Below are 22,354 nucleotides of genomic sequence, written 5' to 3' on the forward strand. Positions count from 1 at the left end.
AGACATTAGGACAAGTACCTGGAACTCAAGTAATCCACAAAAATAAAATGAAAGATTAATTTTAGATAAGTTGAACAGATATCCAGATACTCCAAAGAGTAAAGAGATAAAACCATATTTTACCCTAACACAGTATTTTAAAGGCCATATAATAACATCTTATTCATAGTAAGCATTCTGAAACTAGTTCAATGAACGATTGCTTGTATATATCTTCCTCTGCATTTTTACAACATTCTCATCTGTGCAAATCAGTGTGAAGAGCAGGTTTTGCAGACACACCTCTCTGGCAATGTTACTCAAAGCTTCATCTTCTGCAGAAAATCGGTCTTTCACGGGTGTCCTTTTCCTTCCAGAACCAGGAGTCCCCATCTTGTCTTCTTAATAGTCTTTTAACTATTAAAAGTGATTTCACTGTTTTCAGCCCTGAAATGAACAGAAACAGAACAATTTAGGATGTTTCTATTTGTGCAGTTTTAATGCTCATTCAACAAAGAGAAATTATATTTATGTATTTAATTATAAATTAATGAGTCACCACAAGTTTTCCCACTATCAAATTATCCCAATAAATTTTAGAAAATTTAAATTTATACTAATTACTAAACCTCCTAACTCTTTATACCATGCTACCCACAGCAACCTATGAGAATGTCTTATATTAGCCTCAGAAAACTGCAGTCAGCAGTAATTCTACTTAACAGTTTAAAATTACGACAGCTATTTCTAAAATTTATTACCATTCCAAGCAAAAAACATTTCAGAAAAGTCATTCAGCTTAAAGCTTTGAGAGAATATATTCAAGAAATTTTAATATAGATCTTTGAAGGTACAGGGGCCGGCCCTGTGACATGGAGGTTAAGTGCGCGTGCTCCACTGCTGGCAGCCCAGGTTCAGATCCCGGGCACGCACCGACACACCGCTTGTCAGGCCATGCTGTGCCAGTGTCCCATATAAAGTGGAGGAAGATGGGCACAGACGTTAGCTCAGGGCCAGTCTTCCTCAGCAAAAAAGAGGAGGATTGGCATGGATGTTAGCTCAGGGCTGATCTTCCTCTCTCACACACACACACACTAAATAAATAAATAAATTTTAAAGCTACAAAGGTAACTTGGATTTTTTAGTGTAATTTAACAAACAATTCCAATTAAACCATTACCACATAAAAGAACAAATCAAAGTTTATTATTCTGCAATTAACAAGAACCAACACTGTCCATGCAACAAATATCTGAGTGCCTGCTATTGCCAGGTATTATGGGAGGTGCCAAAGATACAGTGATAAACAAAACTGGCATAGGCCAATGATTAAGAATATATCTATGGATCTATTATTATTGTTATTATTATGAAAAAGACATATTTTTACAACAGAGAGAAGAAAAATTCATCTACCAGGATCAAATAACAAGGATGATAAAGACCATCTAACCTTTCTAACGTGGTATTTGAAATTAAAGATTCTCATGAGAAGGGATCCCAATTTGCATGACCTCCCTTGCTCCTATACCCATTCCTGAGAAGTACAGCGCATTTAGCAAAATACCCATGAACTTACAAAAATTTTTTCCTAGCTTTAACAAAATAAACTAGCAAAATTTCATTACACTGTGAATCACAAAGGAATTCTCAGTAAGTCTGTCCTAACAGAATGAACTATATTAAAACTACAAGTGACTAATGTATTGGAATTTACTTGATTCAGGCAAAATAAAACAGAACTACTTCAACAATTCACTCCTCCAAAAAAGCTTTTTCCAATGAAAATGCAGGCCATTTCCGTCTTATCTGACACCATTTCTTATTCCCACATAGTTAGCTTCTTATGTTTATCTATCAGAATGAAGACTGATGATAGTTTATTATTGTGCCACAGAAAATATATCTGGATATGATAAGAAAGGGACTCATTTAAACGGAAACAAAAGAAAAAGAGTATTTGTCCAAAAGCAGCAGCTGAGAAATCCCAGCCACAAATCAGGACAATTTCTGAAAAGCACAGAAGAGTTTTTTCAGAAGTCTCCCACCATCTTCATCCTGGGCAGCATTTTAAAGAGCATTCAGTTACTTAATAGTAATGGTGTACAAATATCAGTCACCTCCCGAGAGAAAAAAAGCAACATGCAATACAAAGTTTCTTTTCAGACTGGAATGACAATTTAGCTGATGTACTGTGGTATCATCCAATACTTGTCCTTCAGCCGGCTTTCCAAGGACACACTGAAGGACATTTCACAGAAGCAGGAGACAAAAATGTAGGCATTTTCTAATTCCAGGCACATAAAAATAATTACAGAACAAAAAAAAAAGAATTTGGCTGCAGGTATATCAAAAGTTTAATGGTTTCATTAGAAGGCTAGAATTAGAGATGTATTTTCTTCTTCTTCTTGATTCTCTAAAATTTCAGTAGCATTGGGGAAAGAGAGATGCATTTAAAAAAAAGAAAAACATTCAGCTCCAAGGTTCAAAGAATAAACTGGCCCCAAAGTGGATCACAGCCAAATTAGGCACAATATGCTATACAGTTGAGACACACTATCTGAAGCCAAGGCTGGTGGCACTCTTTTTTTTTTTTTTTTTTTTTTTTGTGAGGAGGATCAGCCCTGAGCTAACATCCAAGCCAATCCTCCTCTTTTTGCTGAGGAGGACTGGCCCTGAGCTAACATCCGTGCCCATCTTCCTCCACTTTATGTGGGACGCAGCCACAGCATGGCCTGACAAGCGGTACGTCGGTGCGCACCCAGGATCTGAACCCGGACCACCGGCAGCGGAGCGTGCGCACTTAACAACTACACCACGGGGCCGGCCCATGGTGGCCCTCTTTTGAATGTATTTCTTTCTCCTCTTTCCCCATAATCCATTTTTCTTCTTTCTCAACTAACATTGCCTTAGACCTTACTCTTGCCAGGATATTCCCAGCACACAGATTTACATTAAGAATTATCTTTTCTTAAAAATGCCTCAAAACAAAACTGTTTCAGCAAGCTCTAGGCTAGACAGGCCTGAGAGAAAGATGACGGCAAAAGAGACAGAGGCACAGGACAAGCAGGAAATGGGAACAACTCCCTGTCTGTCTTCCTCATCTTTCTTGTCCTATCCAAAGGATACCCAGGTGTTTACACGACTGATTGGCCAGGTCCTGTCATCTTTTTCAGTTGCACTTGAGGCAGATCAACCATTACGTATTTCAAAAAAAATCTAGTGCTTTTGAAAGAACTATATTATTTGCATCTGTAGGCAGACATCCTTACTGGTATCATAAAAATTAAGTTTTCAGCTCCTGTGCAACTATCTTCTAGTAACTCTAGAACAATTCTATATCAATGATCGGGGAAACCTTAAAAGAAATAAAATTCCTAGCATAGCCAATGGAAAACCGCTTTTCAAGTAAGTGACAAAAATAAGGAGGTAGACTCAGTGACAAAAATAACGATGTAGACTCAAAGGTGACCTCGAATAAAGTACTTCTAGTTTCTGATCCTAAAGGACTTTCAGTAAGTTTCTATCCAAAGGAGGTTTCCTCAAGAACACTTTTCTTCAGAAGCCATGTTAATCTTTTCCAGCTTTTCCTTAGTGGTATCAAGCAAATGAAGAGCTAAACCTTTACACTCAGTGACAAGAACAAAACTGCCTGCATTTTTGTCAAATCCTCTATCCAGACAATGTCAAGCTGATTTTCTCCAGATGGTTTTGCCATTTAGTATTTGTCTACCTAAGGGAAACAAAGGAAGTACCTTCAGGATGTTGTGGAATATAAACCTTCCAAAATAGATACATCAATAAGTCTTTCCTTCTCCAATGAGCTTCTCATATAATACATTTCTGAAAAACAGGCATTTTGCCACATCAAGTGGCACTTCAATCATGATATTGTTCACTTTTGTGAGAAGAGAATGTGTATGTAATATCAGTGTGTCACATTCTAAATACAGCACACACAGATAGTTCTGTCTGGATCCTGATAATTGCAGTTCCCTTATATCGAAGTATTTCATTAGAGAGAACTCAAAATATTGGCATAGTAAGTCTTTGCATACGAGTTGTCATTATAGTTCACTAGTCTGCACAATAAAACCTTTGGTAGTCATTCACAAGCAAATCTCAATATCTGCAACTAAAGACTTAGTTGACTGCAGTTGTTGACATGGCTGAAATTTAAAGTGAGAGGATGTGAGTTCAATCGATTGCACTACCAATTGTTGTGTTGCCCTTCCCGCTGCCTAAGCCTTGGTTTCGTCATCTAAGAACTGCAACAACTGCATTCTCAGTATGCCCTAAGAAGTAAACCACGGTTAATGTAAGGCTCAAACGAATTAAGATAAATGCAAGCACTTAATAAACTAAAGAGCACTCCATAAATGTTTAAAGTATCTTCAATTAACTACTTCTTTTACATATTTAGCTTACAAAGTTCACAAAAGAGCATTCCTTGCCTTTCTTTACAATTTCATACTTTTAACTAAACAAAAATATCCTCAAGTTATTTCCTCCAGCATGCATTATGTGATATCATTAGCTATGCTAAGAATGTTTGCTGAGAACGGAACAATCCGGAAAAAATAAAAGTGTCTATAACTATCATTATATTGTATAGCACATCACATAATATCATTATATTGTATAGCACATCACATAATAAAAAGAAAAATAAAAAGAAGATGGGGCCAGCCCCATGCCCTAGTGGTTAAGTTTGGCACGCTCTGCTTCAGCTGCTCGGGTTCAGTTCCTGGGTGCAGACCTACACCTCTCATCGGCGCCCATGTTGTGACAGCGACCCACATACAAAACAGAGGAAGACTGGCACAGATGTTGGCTCAGGGCAAATCTTCCTCAAGCAAAAAGAGGAAGATTGGCAACAGATGTTAGCTCAGGGCTAATCTTCCACAGCAAAATAAATAAATAAATATTTTTTTTTAATTAAAAATACATAAAAAATAAAAAATAAATTTTTAAGGTACTTTGTGGTATTTAAAGTCTATTTTTGAAAATCCAAATAAATACACAAGTTTTGGGAGTGTGGCCTTATAATGAGTACGTTTCCCTACTAGAACACAAATGACTTAGAAGCAAACAGAAGACAGAGGTCATTAAATGGTACACTTAACATCTGTGCATATCTTTCTCTTTTTTTTTTTTTTGTGAGGAAGATCAGCCCTGGGCTAACATCTGCCAATCCTCCTCTTTTTTTGCTGAGGAAGACTGGCCTTGGGCTAACATCCGTGCCCATCTTCCTCCACTTTATATGGGAGGCTGCCACAGCATGGCTTGCCAAGCGGTGCGTCGGTGCGCGCCCGGGATTCGAACCAGCGAACCCCGGGCCGCCGCAGCAGAGCGCACGCACCTAACCACTTGCACTATCGGGCCGGCCCCCTGTGCGTATCTTTCTATATAAATTTTACCTCAAAAGAAAAAGACCTCTAAATGAACAGTGAACTCTAGTCAGTGATGCACATGCTGAAATATTTAGGGTTGAAATGTACTCATACCTGCCATTTATTTTGAATGCACGCAGAAAAAAAAAGAAGAATGGATAAAGGGATACATAGGTGATAAAGTATAGTAAAACATTAATAGTGAAATCCAGGTAGTAGGTACATGAGTGTTCACAGAACTCCTTCAAATTTTCTATATGTTTGAAAATTTTTATAATAAAAATTTTTATGATAAAAATAAAAAAAAATAAAATAAATAATAAAATTTTTATAATAAAATTTTATAATAAAGTTCCTTTTTTTCTTAGAAAAAAAGGAACTAAAGAACTAGCTGAGAAAGGTAGATGATTAAATGAACAAAAGGGATGGAAATTGGGAATTGCAATAAAAAATATTGATTTGAAACAGAAAAGGAAGGCAGAGGTAATCATAGTATGGAAGAATACCAATAGTTATGTATACATTAGGAAAGATTATGGGCAAAGGACAGAATGGTCCAAATTCCTGGACTAGAAGAGAAAAAAATGGAGGAGGAGGAAGGTCAAGGGTGGGGGTGGGTGGGAGAAGAAGGAAGAAAGAATGGAAGGAAGGTATGAATTACAGTTAAAGACATCAATCCTGCACATATCTAGATGAGACCATTACAGAAAATGAATAAATCATTAACAGAAGCTACAGAAAGAATAAAAAGTACTCTAGAAGTTGAGGCAAAGTAAAAAATGAAAAAATATATACAAAGCAAAACTGGAGGACCTGGCAGAACAAGGAAAGTTAGATGCTAAACAAAAACTAAATCTCAGGAGAGTATTAAAACCTATAATGGTTAACTTGAACTCACATTTTAACAAATATAATGCCGATAAACGCATTTATACAATGAGAACTGATTACACAATGAGAACTTGTATAATCACATCTACTTCCACATTCAGTAGTCCTAAGAATTACCAAAAATGTTTTTTAAAGTCTCATATTTTGAATACATACTATTCTTATATACCCAACACAATTGACAATCTTTCTATTTCCTCTTTTCATAAGATGACATGCCAGTGGTTGCACTTCCTTCCTTGCTAATGATGTTATTTGATAAATGAACTGCAATGGGTTGTATGTTCGACATGATTTATAACGCTATTTCATCGACTATGCCGAGCCCAAATTAGGAAGATGTACTCTTACCAACAACTGCATTCTTAGTATGCCCTAAGAAGTAAACCATTTTCTAGTACCATTCAAATGGCCTCCTTTCCCTATGCCTTTTAAAATATCTCAGAAATGTATGGACATACATCCAAAGAATGAAAGGAATGGAAAGAGAAAATTATAATTGCTGAGGACAGGTCAGACTTAAAAGTGTGAAATAAAGCAGAAAAGGAAACGAACAGAAGTATTAGGATGAACAACAGAAGCTCAGGTAGCAAAGAACAAAGATAAAACCAAAAATAAGGGAGAAATGGGAAAGCATGTGATAAAGATATGATTTTTAATGTAATTAATATGAAGGAGGTTCTAAAATTAAGAAATTTTTATAAAATAAAATATATCATATACCTTTAATTTTTCCCTTTTCAACAAATACGTACTGAGAATTTGCAAGGCACTATGTACATAATAACCACTGCCTTGTAAATAGGCAAAAGAGTATAATGGGAAAATAAGAATGGTAAAGAAGTTAGAGAGAAGGTACTTATGCTGTTTTCCACAAATCTTTCGTCTTTTTTTTTTTCTTTTTTTGGTGAGGAAGATTAGCCCTTAGCTAACATACATTGCCAATCCTCCTCTTTTTGCCGAGGATGATTGGCCCTGAACTAACATCTGTGCCCATCTTCCTTTACTTTTTATATGTGGGACATCTGCCACATGATAAGTGGCGTGTAGGTCCACAACCGGGATCCGAACCTGCAAACCTCAGGCTGCCGAAGCACAACGCCCAAGCTTAACCACTACGCAACCAGGCCGGCCGCTCTATGAATCTTTGCTTAATGGTGTTCTCTGAAGCACAAAAGTTTTTATTTTGGGGAAGTCAATTTATCTATTATTTCTTTTGTTGCTTCATTTGGTGTCATATCTAAGAAAGCAATGCCTATCCCACAGTGACAAAGATTTACTTCTATGTTTTCTTCTGAGTTTTACAGTTTTACCTCTTATTTTTAGGTCTATATGATTCATTTTGAGTTAGTTTTTATATATGGTGTAAGGCAGGGATCCAATTTCATTCTTTTGCATGTGGATATCTACTTGTCTCAACCAACATTTGTTAAAAAGACTATTCTTTACCCCATTGAATTGCCCTGGCACTCTTGTCAAAAAACAATTGACCATAAAATTAATGGTTTATTTCTGAACCTTCAATTCTAATCCATTGATCTATACGTATATCCTTATGCCAGTATCACACTGTCTTGATTACAGTGTAGCTTTGTCTTAAGTTTTAAAATAGGAAAGAATGAGTCCTTCAATTTTATTCTTCTTCTTTAAGATTGTATTGGCTATCGTGAGTCCCCTACATTTCCATACAAATTTTAGGATCAGTGTGTCAATTTCTGCAAAAAAAAAAGCTGGGATTTTGATAGGGATTACACTGAATTTATAGATAAATTTGGGGAGTACTGCCATCTCAACAATATTAAGATTCCAATTCATGAACATGGGACGTCTTTCCATTTATTTAGATCTTCTTTAATTTCATTCCACAATGTTTTGGGATTTTCAATGAACGAGTCTTACACTTCTTTTATTAAATTTATTCCTACATCACTGAGGTCACATTAAAGATCAAATGGATACAAAAGTCTCTACAAACTGTAAAATGTTTCACAAATATATGGTATCTCTGACACCAAAAAACCAAAAGATCTGAAATCACAATAGCAAAAGAGAAGATAGTAAATTAAAACCCAGAAGTAAATCCCCTGGCTAAAGTTAATCTTAGTTGAGCCACGGATGGGTGGGTAGGTGGGTGGAGGACTGTACATTTTCAAACATAAACATAATCCAATACCAGACTACATTCTTAATAGAAAGGCATTTTTCACTATTTCCAATTAACTAGATATGTAGCAACATTAAAAAGAACTGGAAGTCCTCTTACTGAACTGCACAAGTGTGTGTTTTCTTTCTGAGGTATACGGAATTATTGCTGAAATACTGCCTCTGCCAAAAGAAATGAAAATAAAAACTAACATAAGAGAAGCATGTAACTAACCTCGGTTACTAACAATAAAATAGAATGGACCAGAACTAAGTCCCAAAGGAAAAAAGAACCTAAATTACCCTTCAACCTTAGGCTCTCCTGATTAGAGATGAACTCTATTGACAATACTCATGTTAACTATATTCTAATAGCAACAAAAATAAAACTTGGAACATAATGCAACAAAAGAAAAAATTACATGAATAAAGATGATCATTTTAATTTTTTTTTAATCTATAATAAAACAAAATACAAAACTGAAAATGACCCAAATTGACAACAACAGCTTTAAGTCAAGGCCAGTCAACATGATGTAATAAATTATGGCATTAAAAAACTCACGGGAAGCAAGCAAAGACAGAGACCAGTTTGATACCATGCCTATAAGGTACAAAAAGATGACCAAATGGCATGTAAAGTATGATTGCAAATATGTAAAACTTTGTACATATGAACGATGAACCATAAAGGCAATATGTAAAAAAAAAAATTCTCCTTTTTCTTCAGCTTTATATACGTTGATAATCACCTTATCAATAAAATGACTTAAGCTAAAAGTAACAATTATGGGGCTATTTCATAGTATGAAAATATAAACTTACAAGAATAACCAACTTTTGAAACTATATTAATATAAGCTGATAAGGGAGAAAGATTCATTTAGTCTGTCAGAGCAACTGCAAAGTAGGACTGTAAAAATTTATGTTGGTCATCTCTGGTAAAACCATAATTTTCTAACAGATTTCACATTAACCATCACTCTTATAGACATAATGGAATTCTAAGTAAATGAAAACCACATTGCTAATTTTAAACAGAATGAGTACCACTGAATTAACCTTAAAAATGTTACAAAATTAAAAATCTGACTCAAATCAACAGGTCAAAACTAGAACAAAGTAGTAACCATTAATGTCCTCTAAAGTCCTGGAAAAACCATTAATTTTCAAGTCTACAGGTTTTTATTATCAGAGCAAGATTCTCTTAAATTTTCAGGTTTCCCTGAAGACTGCTATGATTCCTTCCATCCATGTAGCTCACTCATTGTGGGGAAAAAATAGCAGTGACATAAGGTTCTTTTCATAGCAGAAAGGAAGATGCCAACATTTTCCCCCTCTTAAGCCATGTTGGTCAGGTTTGTATAGCTTAAACCTGTCCTAAATAGAAAGGGCAAAGTATTGCCCTGAAATGGTAGGCAAGATACCAACTAAGCCCATAAAAGGAAGAAGTCAACAAGATATAATGCAATATGAGTACAATGTTCATGAGGGAATGATTAGAGAAGAGAGCTGACAGCACAGCTGTGAGTAGCTAATCCAAGTGCCACTCCAATCTAAACACACATGCAAAGAGTTCCACTTTAGATACATTACTTATGCTCAAAAAAGACCTAATACCAACATTTGGTGGCTCCTTTTTATAAAAATAAAGAAAAACTGACCCTCTCCACTCCCATACCTGCTCCCCCACCACCCCTTACCCCCACGACATACAGAAACAGAGAGAAAGAAATCATTAATAACTTCCCAGTAGTTAAGGACATGAGTTGCCAGATTCAAAGGAAGTACAGAACGTGCAACATAAATTCTGAGTGCACAGCAAGGTATCTGATAGTGAATTATCATAGTGAATTTCAAACACTGGGGACAAGAAGACAACAGAATGATGCCTTCAAATTCCTCAAGGAAAATTAAAACCTATAAGCAGCCTATGCCCAGTCAAACCATTCTATTCTCATACTTCACTATTAAAGACATTTTCAGACATGAGAGGTCTCAAAAATTTACCTCTTTACACCCTTTGTCAATAAGCTAATAGAAGATACACTGCATCAAATAAAAGAAAATCGAGAGGAAACTTAGCATACAGGAAATAAATCCAATACAGAAGGGCAAAGGGGATCAATCCCCAGCAGATATTTATATCTCAGAAAGAAAGCTACAGATCGAAGCAAAGAGACACAATGGAGGGCTGTCATCACCAAAATCCCCACAGCCTTTGAGAGTTCTTTTTAATATGAGGTGAGCCTGGTCCAGGTTTTGATCTGACCCCACGCTGATGAAGTTCCTGCTGTCCCTTCCCCTGTTGCCTAGACTGGCTAAGGACTTATTTCAAACCACAGAAGTATTTTGCTTTTACCTATTGCTGAGAACTAGGGCATGAGCTTAGAAAGGGCAGTGTACTCCCCAACCATATTTCTTCTAGATATTTAGTACCTTGTAAAGACTTCAGCTCTGCCAGACACCCTGACTGTGATGAGTCTTATGGTTTCCCAGGACTTACTAACCAGCTTTCCCAAGGACTTACCACAAAGGGCTCAAAGAAGACTGTTCAGCTTATTTTCTCCTGGGAGCCTTCATTTAATAGTGGCAACATGGACCTTTCCTTTCATAGCTAAGTTTCTACTTGCTATTCAGTTTTTCAAAACCAAACAATATACTGCTTAGGGATACATACTATGGCAGAGACTGGCTTATTGTTCACCAAGTCATTTCCCTTTTCTGTCCACAGCTATGCTACATTTCACAACCTTCCTTGCAGTTATGTGCAGCCATTTGACTGAGTTCTAGCCAATGGAATGTGGGCAAAAGTGATGTATGCCACGTCCAGGCCTGGCCCATCAAACTTTCCATGTAATCTACCACACTCCTTCTCTTCGCCCTCGTAGATCACCCAGATGCAGAGAATTCGGTGAAAGTCTCTGAGACCTCAGGGAACAGCAGAGTCACTAGATGAAAGGAGCCTGAGTCCCTGGATGACTCTGTGGAACCATCTACTCCTTTGCCAGTGCTTTCCAACTCACAGTAGACAGAGATGTGAGTGAGAAATGAACTTTGATTGTGTTAAACCACTGACTTGGGGGTTGTTTGTTAAAGTAGGTTAGCCTACCCTGACTAACAGACACAAAAAGGTGGTAGAGCTATTCAGTTTTTCAAAAGCAAACCACATATTGATTAGGAATACATATTTAGGGGGTAGGATGGGGTTGCAAGGTTGGACAGGGAATGGTCCCAAGAGAGTGATTAACATGTAAAATGGGACTGTGATTACCTGTAGGGGAAGGGGTGCCATTAAAGGATATATATATGGGGAACTTCTAGGATAACTATAATGTTTAATTTCTTGACCTACATAGTGAAACCACAGGTGCTCATTCTATTATTCTTCCTGAAACTGTATTTTTGTTTTATATTTCTCTATATTTCACAAACTAATTATTTTGCTCAAAATAAATTATACAGGAGGATAGACACCTGAAAAATCTGTTGGCGCATTTGGGGAAAATACGGTGAATAGAAAACTAAGCAAAGAAAAAAAAGCAACTCAATCCACTGGAAAAACTGAAAGTTAAGAAAGGAAACAATCATGATACAATTCTTGGCCAAGTAGTAAATAATATTTATTCAGTTATAATGAAAACACCAACTACTGATTGAAAATTGCAAAATTGGAATGATGCAGGGAGGGGATGTGGGAGGAAACAATGAAGAAATACAAAATAACAATAAAAACCATCAGTAATTTCCAGCCTTTTGAAGATACTCTTATTTTAACTGTACATATACGTTTTTTAAACAAAAATAGGTTTATAAAATATGTGCTATTTTGTATCCAGCTATGGCAGACAGACTCTAAGGTGGCCCCCCACCACGAATCCCCTTCTGCTGTTCACACCTTTGTATAAACACCTCCCCAAGAATGTGGACAGGACTTGTGACTTGTTTCTAACCAACAGAATATAACAAAAGTTATGAGATGTCAGTCCCATGATTATGTTACATTATATAAGACTGTTTAGCTAGTCAACCTGCTCTAGACTCTCCTCGATGGCTTGACGAAGCAGCCATACTGGGAAACACCACAGGGCCAAGAACTTCAGGTTGCTGCTAAGAGCAGAGAGCAGCCTTTAGGAGCCTAAGGACAGCCAAGAAATCTCTCGTAAGCTTGAGGATAACCAGGTAACCTCTAGTAAGCAAGAAGCCTCAGTCCTAAAAGCACAAGGAAATTTAATTCTGCCAAAAACCAAAGCGAGCTTAGAAACAGATTTTCCCTAGGTAAGTCTCCAGGTGAGAATTCAGCCCAGCCATCACCTTAACTGCAGCCTCATTAGGCCCTAAGCAGAGGACCCAGCTCAGCCATGCTCAGACTTCTAACCCCCAAAGAAACTGTAGGATAATAAATGTGTGTTTGAATTTTAAGCTGCTAAATTTGTGTAATTTGTTACACAACATAGAAATGAATACAACAGCTTTTGTGTATGTGTGTGTGTGAGGAAGACTGGCCCTGAGCTAACATCTGCCAATCCTTCTCTTTTTGCTGGAAGACTGGCCCTGGGCTAACATCCACACCCATCCTCCTCCACTTTATATGGGATGCTGCCACAGCATGGCCTGACAAGCAGTGCGTCAGTGCGTGCCCGCGATCTGAACCGGCGAACCCCAGGCCGCCACAGCGGAGCGCGTGCCCTTAACTGCTTGCGCCACCAGGATGGCCCCAATACAACAGCTTTTAAAACTGTGGATGAATGAATTCATCAAAGTTGTAGGGATACAAAATCAACATAAAAAATCAGTTACATTTCTATACATTAAGGATGAACAATCCAAAAAAGAAATTAAGAAAATAATTCTATTTACAATAGCATCAAAAAGAATAAAATACTTAGGAATAAACATAACCAAGAAAGATTTGTACGCTGAAAACTACAAAACATTGCCGAAAAAAATTAAAGGAGACATAAATGGAAAGGCACCCCATGTTCATGGATTAGAAAACTTAATATCGTTAAAATGTTAATACTACCCAAAGAAATCTACAGATTCAATGCACTCTCTATCAAATCCCAATGATTTTTCTGCAGAATAGAAAAACCGGTTCTAAAATTAAAATTCATACGGAATCTCAAGGGACCCCAAATAGCCAAAACAATCCTAAAAAAGAACAAAGCTGGAGGTATCATACTTCCTGATTTCAAATTTATTAGAAAGCTACAGTAACCAAAACAGTGTTACTGGGTAATGACAGACATACAGATCAACAGAATATAATAGTCTAGAAATTAACCCTGGCATATATGGTCAAATGATTTTCAACAAGGGTGCCAAGACCAGTCAGCAGCGAATGGACAGTCTTTTCAACAAATGGTCCTGGGAAAACTAGATATCCACGTGCAAAAGAATAAAGTTGGACCCTTACCTTGTGCCATACACAAAAATTAACTTGTAGTGGGTCAAAGAAATAAATCTAAGAGCTAACATTATACAACTCTAAGAAAAAAACACACATGAAAAGCTTCCTCAAATTGGATTTGGCAATGATTTCTTGGCTATAACACCAAAAGCCCAGGCAACAAAAGACAAAGTTAGATAAATGTGACTTCATCAAAATTAAAAACTTTTGCACATCAAAGGACACTATAAACAGAGCAAAAAGCAAACCACGGAATGAGAGCAAATAGTTATACATCATATATCTGATAAGGGATTAATATCCAGACTATATAGAGAACCCCTAAAGTTCAACAACAAGAAAAAAACCAACTCAACTCAAAGATGGGCAAAGGACTTCTCCAAAGGAGAAGTATAGGTATTTCTCCAAAGAAGATACAAAAATGGCCAATAAGCACACGAAAAGAATGCTCAACATCACTAAATATTAGGGAAATGCAAATCAAAACCACAATGAGATACCAATTCACACCCATTAGAATGGCTATTTAAAAAAAAAGAAAGAAAATAACAAGAAAAAAGAAAGAATGGCTATTAAAAAAAAAAAAAAGAAAGAGTAACTGGACCCTTGTACACCGCTGGTAGGACTGCAAAATGGTGCAACTGTTGTGGAAAATGGTATGCCATTTTTCAAAAAATTAAACACAGAATTACTATATGATCCAGCAATTCCACTATGGGTACATACCCAAAAGAAATGAAAGTAAATGAAAGGAACTCGAACAGATATTTATACATTTGTGTTCATAGCACCATTATTCACAATAGTCAAAAGGTGGAAGCAACTCATATGTCCATCAACAGATGAGTGGATACACAAAACGTGTCATATACATACAATGCAATATTATTCAGCCTTAAAAAGGAGTGAAATTCTCATACATGCTACAACATGGATGAACTCTGAGGACATTATGTTAAGTGAAATAAGCCAGACACAAAAGAGAAATACTATATGATTCTACTTACATGAGGTACCTAGAGTAGTCAAATTCATAGAGACAGAAAGTAGAACAGTGGTTACCAAGAGTTTTGGGGAATGAGGAGTTATTGTTTAATGGGCACAGAGTTTCAGTTTGGGAGGATGAAAAAGTTCTGGAAATGGATGGTGGTGATGGTTGCACAACAATGTGAATGTACTTAATGCCACTGAATCGTACACTTAAAAATGGTTAAAATGGTAAATTTTACGTTATGTATATTCTACTACAATAAACAAAAGAACTTCGGATGGATAGCAATGGGTGAGTTTGGTAAGACAAGAGGACCATCTCATTTTCTTGACTGTCTATTTAGACATAGTGATATCCATGATGGAAAAAAACATCACATCTAAAACTGAATGTTTTTTCTATTTTTAGTCCTATAATCCTTGGGTCACTTAAATGGAATACATTTTTTTCAACAGCAACAACATGTATGCTTACTAATTGTATTTTTGTTGTTATAAATGATTTAAACCATTTAACAGGGAAATAAACAGTGTAACATCCCAATCCTCTACACACAGTATAATCTATCTAACTCAGAAAACAGAGAGCCAAAAGATTACTCCTAGCTATTAAAATGCTTCTACTTTGGAAAGCGGAGGATGTAAAAAGAAAAACAAAGTGACCAGAACAACTAACTTAAAAATTAGATTTGCTTCCTAAAACAGTAAAAGATGTTATATCAAAACCAGTTAAAATTTTAGTGTTCATAATGAAGAAAAACTAAGATATAGAGGGTTCAAAGTGAAAACAATGGAAAAAGATGAACTACAATAGTAGGAACAAATAGAATATAATAGAAATAGATATATAGTATTATTATATAATATAATAAAACATAAAGAAATAGAATAATAGAAATAAACCAGATAATAGGAACAGAGAAGAAAGAAAAATACTTGTTTTATTTTTTCTCTTCACCCTGAATACTAAATACATCATCTTCATCAAATGCTAAGAATCCAAATTTCTGAGGACAAGAAAAAACTAAATTTCCTGGAGTGCCAAACTAACCTAAAGTAAAAGGAAGGAAATCATCTGCAGGCTTTGCATCTCTACATTAAATCCGTATGCCAAATTCTTCAAGCAACCTCGACTATAATACAAGGCTGCAGTTAAACATGGTGACATGTACCTTGGTCAAAGAGGTGGAGCAATAAGCTCTTTAACAGCTTTCTAGCCCAAGAAGTGAGATCATGGGGCCAGCCTGCTGGTGTAGTGGTTATGTCTGCACGCTTCACTTCGGTGTCCCGGGGTTTGCAGGTTCGGATCCCGGGCACAGACCTATGCACTGCTCATCAAGCCATGCTGTGGCAGCATCCCATATACAAAACAGAGGAAGATGGGCACAGATGTTAGCTCAGGGCTAATCTTCCTCAGCAAATAGAAGGAAACTCGTAACGGATGTTAGCTTAGGGCCAATCTTCCTCACCAAAAACAAAAGAAGTGAGATCAGTTAAAGACCTTTAAACTCAAGCACTTCATTCACTAAATATAGAAAACACCAAGGTTTACATGAGAAAGCAAGTAGCACAGAGAGGCAGCTACGCTGGGAGACAGCATCTGGTAATAACCAAGAGTTTAAAGAGATAACTTCATGATACTGTACATGATACTATACAGTTGTATGAGAAGAAGAGAATGAGAATACGGGAAGAAGCTAATTTCTCTGTATGAACTCAAAATAATCCTGTAAAACAGTCTATAATTCTCAGTGTCCTTTTGATCCTAGTGATAAGCGTGAAGGTCTCTGAATTGGACTATATCAACCAGGGCATGGCCTCCTTATGCAGGTAAAAGTAATAATTTTCCCCTGTTGTAAAACATTTGACTGAGCCTCGGCAAACACTCTCAGAACCAGAACATAAGATCAATACTGGCACAATCCTGTGCTTCTCCTTGTGCACATTTTTCTAAAATACTTTCCTTGTTAGTTTTCCTTAATCACACCTTTTCCTTAAAAAAGGAAAACCAAAAACTGGATCCTAGGATATGCATGCTAAGCAGATTTTCACCCCAAAACTTAGCCTTAATCTTCTGAAGGCAAATGTCCCTTATAAGCTCCCTCTTCTGTGGTTGCCACTTTTCCTAAACCGCAGGCCTTCCTGACTTGCAGCGGGGCCAGGACAGATTACAGTTATGTGGTAGGTTCTGTCAGGCGAGCTTTGACAAGGTCTCAAAATAGACACTGGGCACCAGCCAGGGAAACTGCCACTCACAAGTTCCAACTTCATCATCATATGTTACCCCTCAGCACTTTTTCTTTTCTCTAGTCTCACTCATTTTAAAAAGACAAAAATTCCCTGAACCTCCTCCTGGTCATGAGTGAGCTTTATAATATCAAAATTAAAAATTTGAACCTCCCTTCTTCTACTCACAAACACCTTGCAGAATAAAGATTGAATCTGTACGTACATCCTGCCTCGGAAAATTAATCCACCAATAGCACTGTGGTTTGCAAAAGGATTTTTGGATCTCAAACGGCACAGAAGTTTATCTTATTATGAATAGACTAGGATGTGGAAGATAAAGGAAGAAGGGAGAAGGTGGGCTATTTAGTTCCCTTGTGACTAATAATATAGTAACAGACTTCACCAGAGCAAAAAGTTAAACTATATACAATGTTTTTAATTGATATTGGTCATAAAATCCTAAAATAATCAACCTACTACAAAAGGTATTCATTTAACTTACTAAATATAAATGAAGTGGTTTGTCTGTAACAGCACGAGTCTTCAAGCTACAGTATTTTTACCCATACCAGTACAAATAAAAGTAACCACCTGTCACTCTCAAATGCTTAAAATTGCCTTATAAAATACATTTGCATTATTTTTTTTTTAAATAGAGAGGAGGATAAAGAATACAAAATAATTAAGAGCTCCTTTCTCCTTCTACAAAGTTGAGACAGAAGTTAACTTCTATTATAAAATAAAGCCCAATATAGGATTAAAATAAATTTTCACAACTTAAGTGCCAATCTTGCAGTCACACTTTTAGAAACATATCCCATATACATACTATGGACTAGTGTAAAAACTTACATATGAGGTGTCCATTATAGCAGTGCTTGTAGAAAGCTAAAAACAACCTAAATGTCTGTTAATAGGGAATGGTAAAATAAATTATGGTTCATCTACACTAGGCAGGACATCCAGTCTTTTTAAAAAATTGGATGGCCGTATGTGCTAATATAGACAGATCTCTCAAGTATATCAAGGGTAAGAACAAAAGGTACATGACATTTCTCCTAAACATATGTGATTACATATGTAATAGAAAAGTTGGAGAGGGATACACAGGAAATTATTAACAGTAGATGCTTGGTTTAGGGGATGAAGGAATGAGAAAAGGCAGTTTATAGGGGAGACTTCCTTTTCACCATATAACATTTTCTTTTTAAATGTTTTACCATTTTTTAGAAGTCCCACAAACATCCACTGAACCCATGAAGTGAGAATTCTCCTTTATATATGCCATTTCCTCCCTCTTCTTAACCATTTTCTTTCCCTACAACTTTCCTTACGACTAGATCAAAAGAAAAGCATACATAGCAGCAAATCTCAGAGTTTCTCCAAGAAATGGAATTCTCTGTTTCCCACCAAAATAAAGAACTACTGGAACAAATGAAAAAGTATAACATACAATAAACCCAGTTTTTAGCCCAATATTTGATTCCTTTTAAGTCTGACCTAATTTATTGCAGGCCAAAAAGTTTTAAAAGTGAAAGTACAATGGCAACACAAAAAAAAAAAATCATTTCCAAAGGTGTCCTATCTATTATCTCAAAGGGAAGAATGGAGAAGGCGGCAAAGTTATTTTAGTCACAGTGTAAATTTTGCTCAGTTTCTTCCTTCTGAAGTCTAAAAGTTGAGTTTTGAATGATGGTCATAAAGTCCATTCTTTATTTCCAAACTGGATAAGGTAGTATGTTTTCCTGGTTAAAAGACCATCTCTCCACTCAGACTATCCAGAGAGAAAGCAACTACCTAAAAGGAAAAGGCTATGAAATGGCCTCTATTTTGTAGGTGCAATGGAAAATGCTCCTATGGTGAGGAAAGGAGAATTTTATCTCCTCTTCAATGATCCTCATCAACATTTCCAGCACTGCAGGGAAAATTATTTTTTTTCTATACACATCAATTCCGTTCCTTTTCACACTAGGAGCAGGGTAAACAATTCACAAAGAGCTTCGCAAGAAACTGCTCCCTCCCTCTCATTTCTAGTAAAGATACGTTTCTGTTTTTGTTTTGAGAGAGAAAGAATCTACTTTGCCAAATATTATTTCCCATATCACTTTTTTCCTTCATTATGGAGATGCTTAAATCCTGACCTAAGAAAGGTTCTCTTGCATATCTACCCATCAAAACTGCCAGCTACGGTAATTTCCACAAGGGATTTTCCCAAAGGAATGGCTGTTCACTGGGAACTGAAACTCTGAAGTCACTACTAGCTGGACAAAAATCAAAAGCAACATTAGGGAACACTCTGAATATAAGAATGGATATCCAAGGAAATCAGATGCCAAAATTTAGTCAAAGAATTTAAAGGAATTTGGTAAGCGAGACCAAGGGGATAAACTTACCATTACTTTATAACTGATAACTAACTAAAGCTCTTTATAAATGAAAATCAAGGTAAAATAATCTGAATTCCAAAAAGGAAAAAAAAAGAAAACAAGGCTAATAGTATCAAGAATTCTGTGATTCAAAACTATTTTGCTTAACACTTATCAAATTACATTTCAGCAATAAAAAGCTATTTCTAGTTTAAAATGAATTCATTCCAATATTAAATCACAACTTCACACTTTCTTCTATAAGAGAGCTTAAATAAGAACTCATACAGTTAGTCTCATTCCACATTTTTAAGGATAGATTTACAAAATGGGTGGGGCCTTTCACTCACAAGACTCTACTTTGTACACTGCAAATTCTTTCAGTGAACTTTTTCCTACCTTAATGATGGTAGCTTTCCTTTTCACTGACATTTATTTTGTTTCTAGACCCCTTCATTTATCTTCCCACATCTGGCAAAAAAAAAATGGGCAAAATCACAACAATCCACTTAGGAACTAACAAACTATTTTAATCCAAACATTCTGCAAAAGTTTAATTTTTATTTCCTTATCATACTTCATGACAATAAATATCTAGCAACAAACCTAACAAAGGGTAATACAGCACTTCCTATAAAATGAGTGAAGGCATCTAATTAAACAGGCAGTAACAAACTTCTAGTCTTCCTCTCTTCCAATTTTCAGATTCATATCAATGATTCACAAAGAGAGTGACCTAACTTTCTTAATGAATCACACTTTTCAAAATTTTTGTTCCATATGAATATAATACTAGGTCATCATCTCTACATTTGTTAAACAGAGCATGATGTTGGTTAAACAGCGTTAATTCTGCAAGACTAGCAAACCTCGAGTCCCTGCCAACTAACTCTTATCTGCAACACTTTGCATTCTCCACCAATTGCACCCTTCCATATTCATCCCCAAAATAAAATGTTATCTTGAAAAAATGTTATTTTAAACATTGATTAAGAACTCATTCATCCATACGCTGCTCCTCACCCCTCTGGTTCCATTACTACATCCACATTCTCTTCCCACTGTGATAACATAAAAAAATTAATGTCCACTCTATTATCCTTACATATATCTTTTAGTCAATTAACCTACTCTACAGTTTTACTGTTTATGGCAGAAATGCTGAGTCATCAAAGGAACTCAAAGAAAATGAGCTACAGACAGTTCAAGTTTAGGATACAGTATTTCCCCAGCCATGTCTCAGCAGCCTGATATTTGTATCTCCCACGGTGGAAAATGTAGAGCAAACACTTAAAGTTTTTTCCTTCTAAGAAAAGAAAAAGAGGTGAGTTTCCTTAGGTCCTCCCGCTTCCTGCTGGATAGCCACGGGCAAGAGAAGCAGGCCTGACTGGAGCTATATAACTTAACAATCTGGGTGTGAATAACACCCCATATTAGTCAAGCATTAACCCTGACACTCCTAGCAAGCGCCTGTTATGCCCGCGCTTCAGTTCGGGTCAAGGAGGATAAAAAAAATTCCATAAAAATGCTACGCCCTCCACTGGCCTGACACCGCTCCCTGGGGTGTTTGTCCGGGGACAGAACCGAGGGAGAGCCGCGTCTGGGGACGAGGAGAAGGAGCCTCGAGCACCCGGAGCAGAGGGACAGCGGCCCAATCTAATTTCTCCTACAGTGGGAGTACCACCTTCCCCTCGGCGATGGAGGGGGCGCGACAGAAACCAGGCGTGGTGCCGGGGAACGCGGCAGGCAGGGGGCGACCCCGACCGGGGAGCCCGCCCGCCCCAGGGAAGCCCGGCCCCTAGCGGGGGTCAGCGGCGGAGCGGACCTCACGGGGCTGCCGAGGCCGGGAAGGGGCCCCCTGCTCCCTGCTCTCCCCGGCCAGCGGGAGGAGCGGCTCTTACCTGTCTCCGGGCGCGGGCTGCGGCTGCCGGGCCGCCGGGAAGGGCCGGAGCGCGGCTCGCCCGCCAGGAGCCCGCCGGGGCGAAGAGCGAGGAGCGGAGGCGAGGGGCGCGGAGGGCGGACTCAGTTCCAGGTCCCCGGCCAGTGGGCCGGGCTGGAAGCGGCGCTCCCGGTGCCGGCGGCCGGGCAGTCACTCACGGCAGTGTCCCGTCAACGCCGCGGCTGAGACAGCGGGAACCGGCCCCCGGGAGGCGCCGCAGCCCGAGCGGCGGGCGGAGGCGGCGAAGGAGGGGCGGGGCCACAGGGTCGGCGACCCGCTCACCCGGAAGCAGTCGTGGCCGCGGCGGCGCGCGCTGCGGGACGGGCTGGGTCGCTGCAGGCGAAGTACACCCGCTGTCCTTCAGCGAGCTGTGCACCTCCCGGGGGAGATGCTCCCGCTGCTCTACTCTGCAGCTGCGAGCGGCTGCGGCCGCGCCCGAGGGAGGGCGGCGGGGCGCGCCCGCCTGTGGGGGCGGAGGCCCGGGGCGGTCTAGAGGTGGCTCCTGCCGTCCCGCTGTGCCTGCCCAGCCCCACCGCCCGCAGGATCGGGGCTAGGAATGTGAATTGACGTGTGGGCCCGTTCAAGGCTGCACCTGTCCTGGTCACCTTGAAACTGTCCGGCCTAGTGGGCTTGGGTAAGTGGGCCGGGGTGGCAGTTCCGAATGTAGGAAACCAGTGTGAGAGAGTGAGCGGTGTGGTTGAAAGACTAAAAGTCTTACTTCCAAATTGAAAACGCGTGATTTTAAAATAATTTCTGGAGAAGAATGCGGGGGGTGATGGGGCGGGGGGAATATACAGTTCGTTAAATATCTAGTAAACACGGACCTGTCATTAATTCTAGAAGTCTCTCTCGAGACCCACCAGGTTCAAAGCACGGGAGAAAGACCAGGATTCTGCTCTTTGGGAAGATTACCTTCTAGTGGGGTAGACGGATTTAAGCAAACAAACAAGGTAATGACAGATTGTGGTAAGGCTCTGCAGGAAACACGCCAGAGTGATGGGAGAGATGATGT

At 38.3% G+C, this 22,354-nt stretch overlaps 1 protein-coding gene across 10 annotated transcripts in view; it reads right to left on the reverse strand.

The window, feature by feature from the left end:
- Window positions 1–21,556, reverse strand: part of LRRFIP2 (LRR binding FLII interacting protein 2) — a 108,669-nt gene extending 87,113 nt beyond the window's left edge. For 2 of the 10 annotated variants that reach the window (XM_058554939.1, XM_058554912.1), the window contains exons 1-3: window positions 21,305–21,544; window positions 19,803–19,874; window positions 283–426 (exon numbers count right to left, since the gene is read on the reverse strand). In XM_058554939.1, coding sequence (XP_058410922.1) covers window positions 283–372 — 90 coding nt within the window. In that variant the 5' untranslated portion in view covers window positions 373–426; window positions 19,803–19,874; window positions 21,305–21,544. Of the gene's footprint in view, window positions 1–282; window positions 427–19,802; window positions 19,875–21,304 lie in introns of all 10 variants that reach the window. The other 8 variants (XM_058554969.1, XM_058554921.1, XM_058554930.1 and 5 more) reach the window with 8 other exon arrangements.
- Between the last annotated feature and the right edge of the window lie 798 nt (window positions 21,557–22,354).

The sequence above is a fragment of the Diceros bicornis genome, chromosome 2 (genome assembly GCF_020826845.1).
Source record: "Diceros bicornis minor isolate mBicDic1 chromosome 2, mDicBic1.mat.cur, whole genome shotgun sequence".
Classification (NCBI taxonomy): Eukaryota; Metazoa; Chordata; class Mammalia; order Perissodactyla; family Rhinocerotidae; genus Diceros; species Diceros bicornis.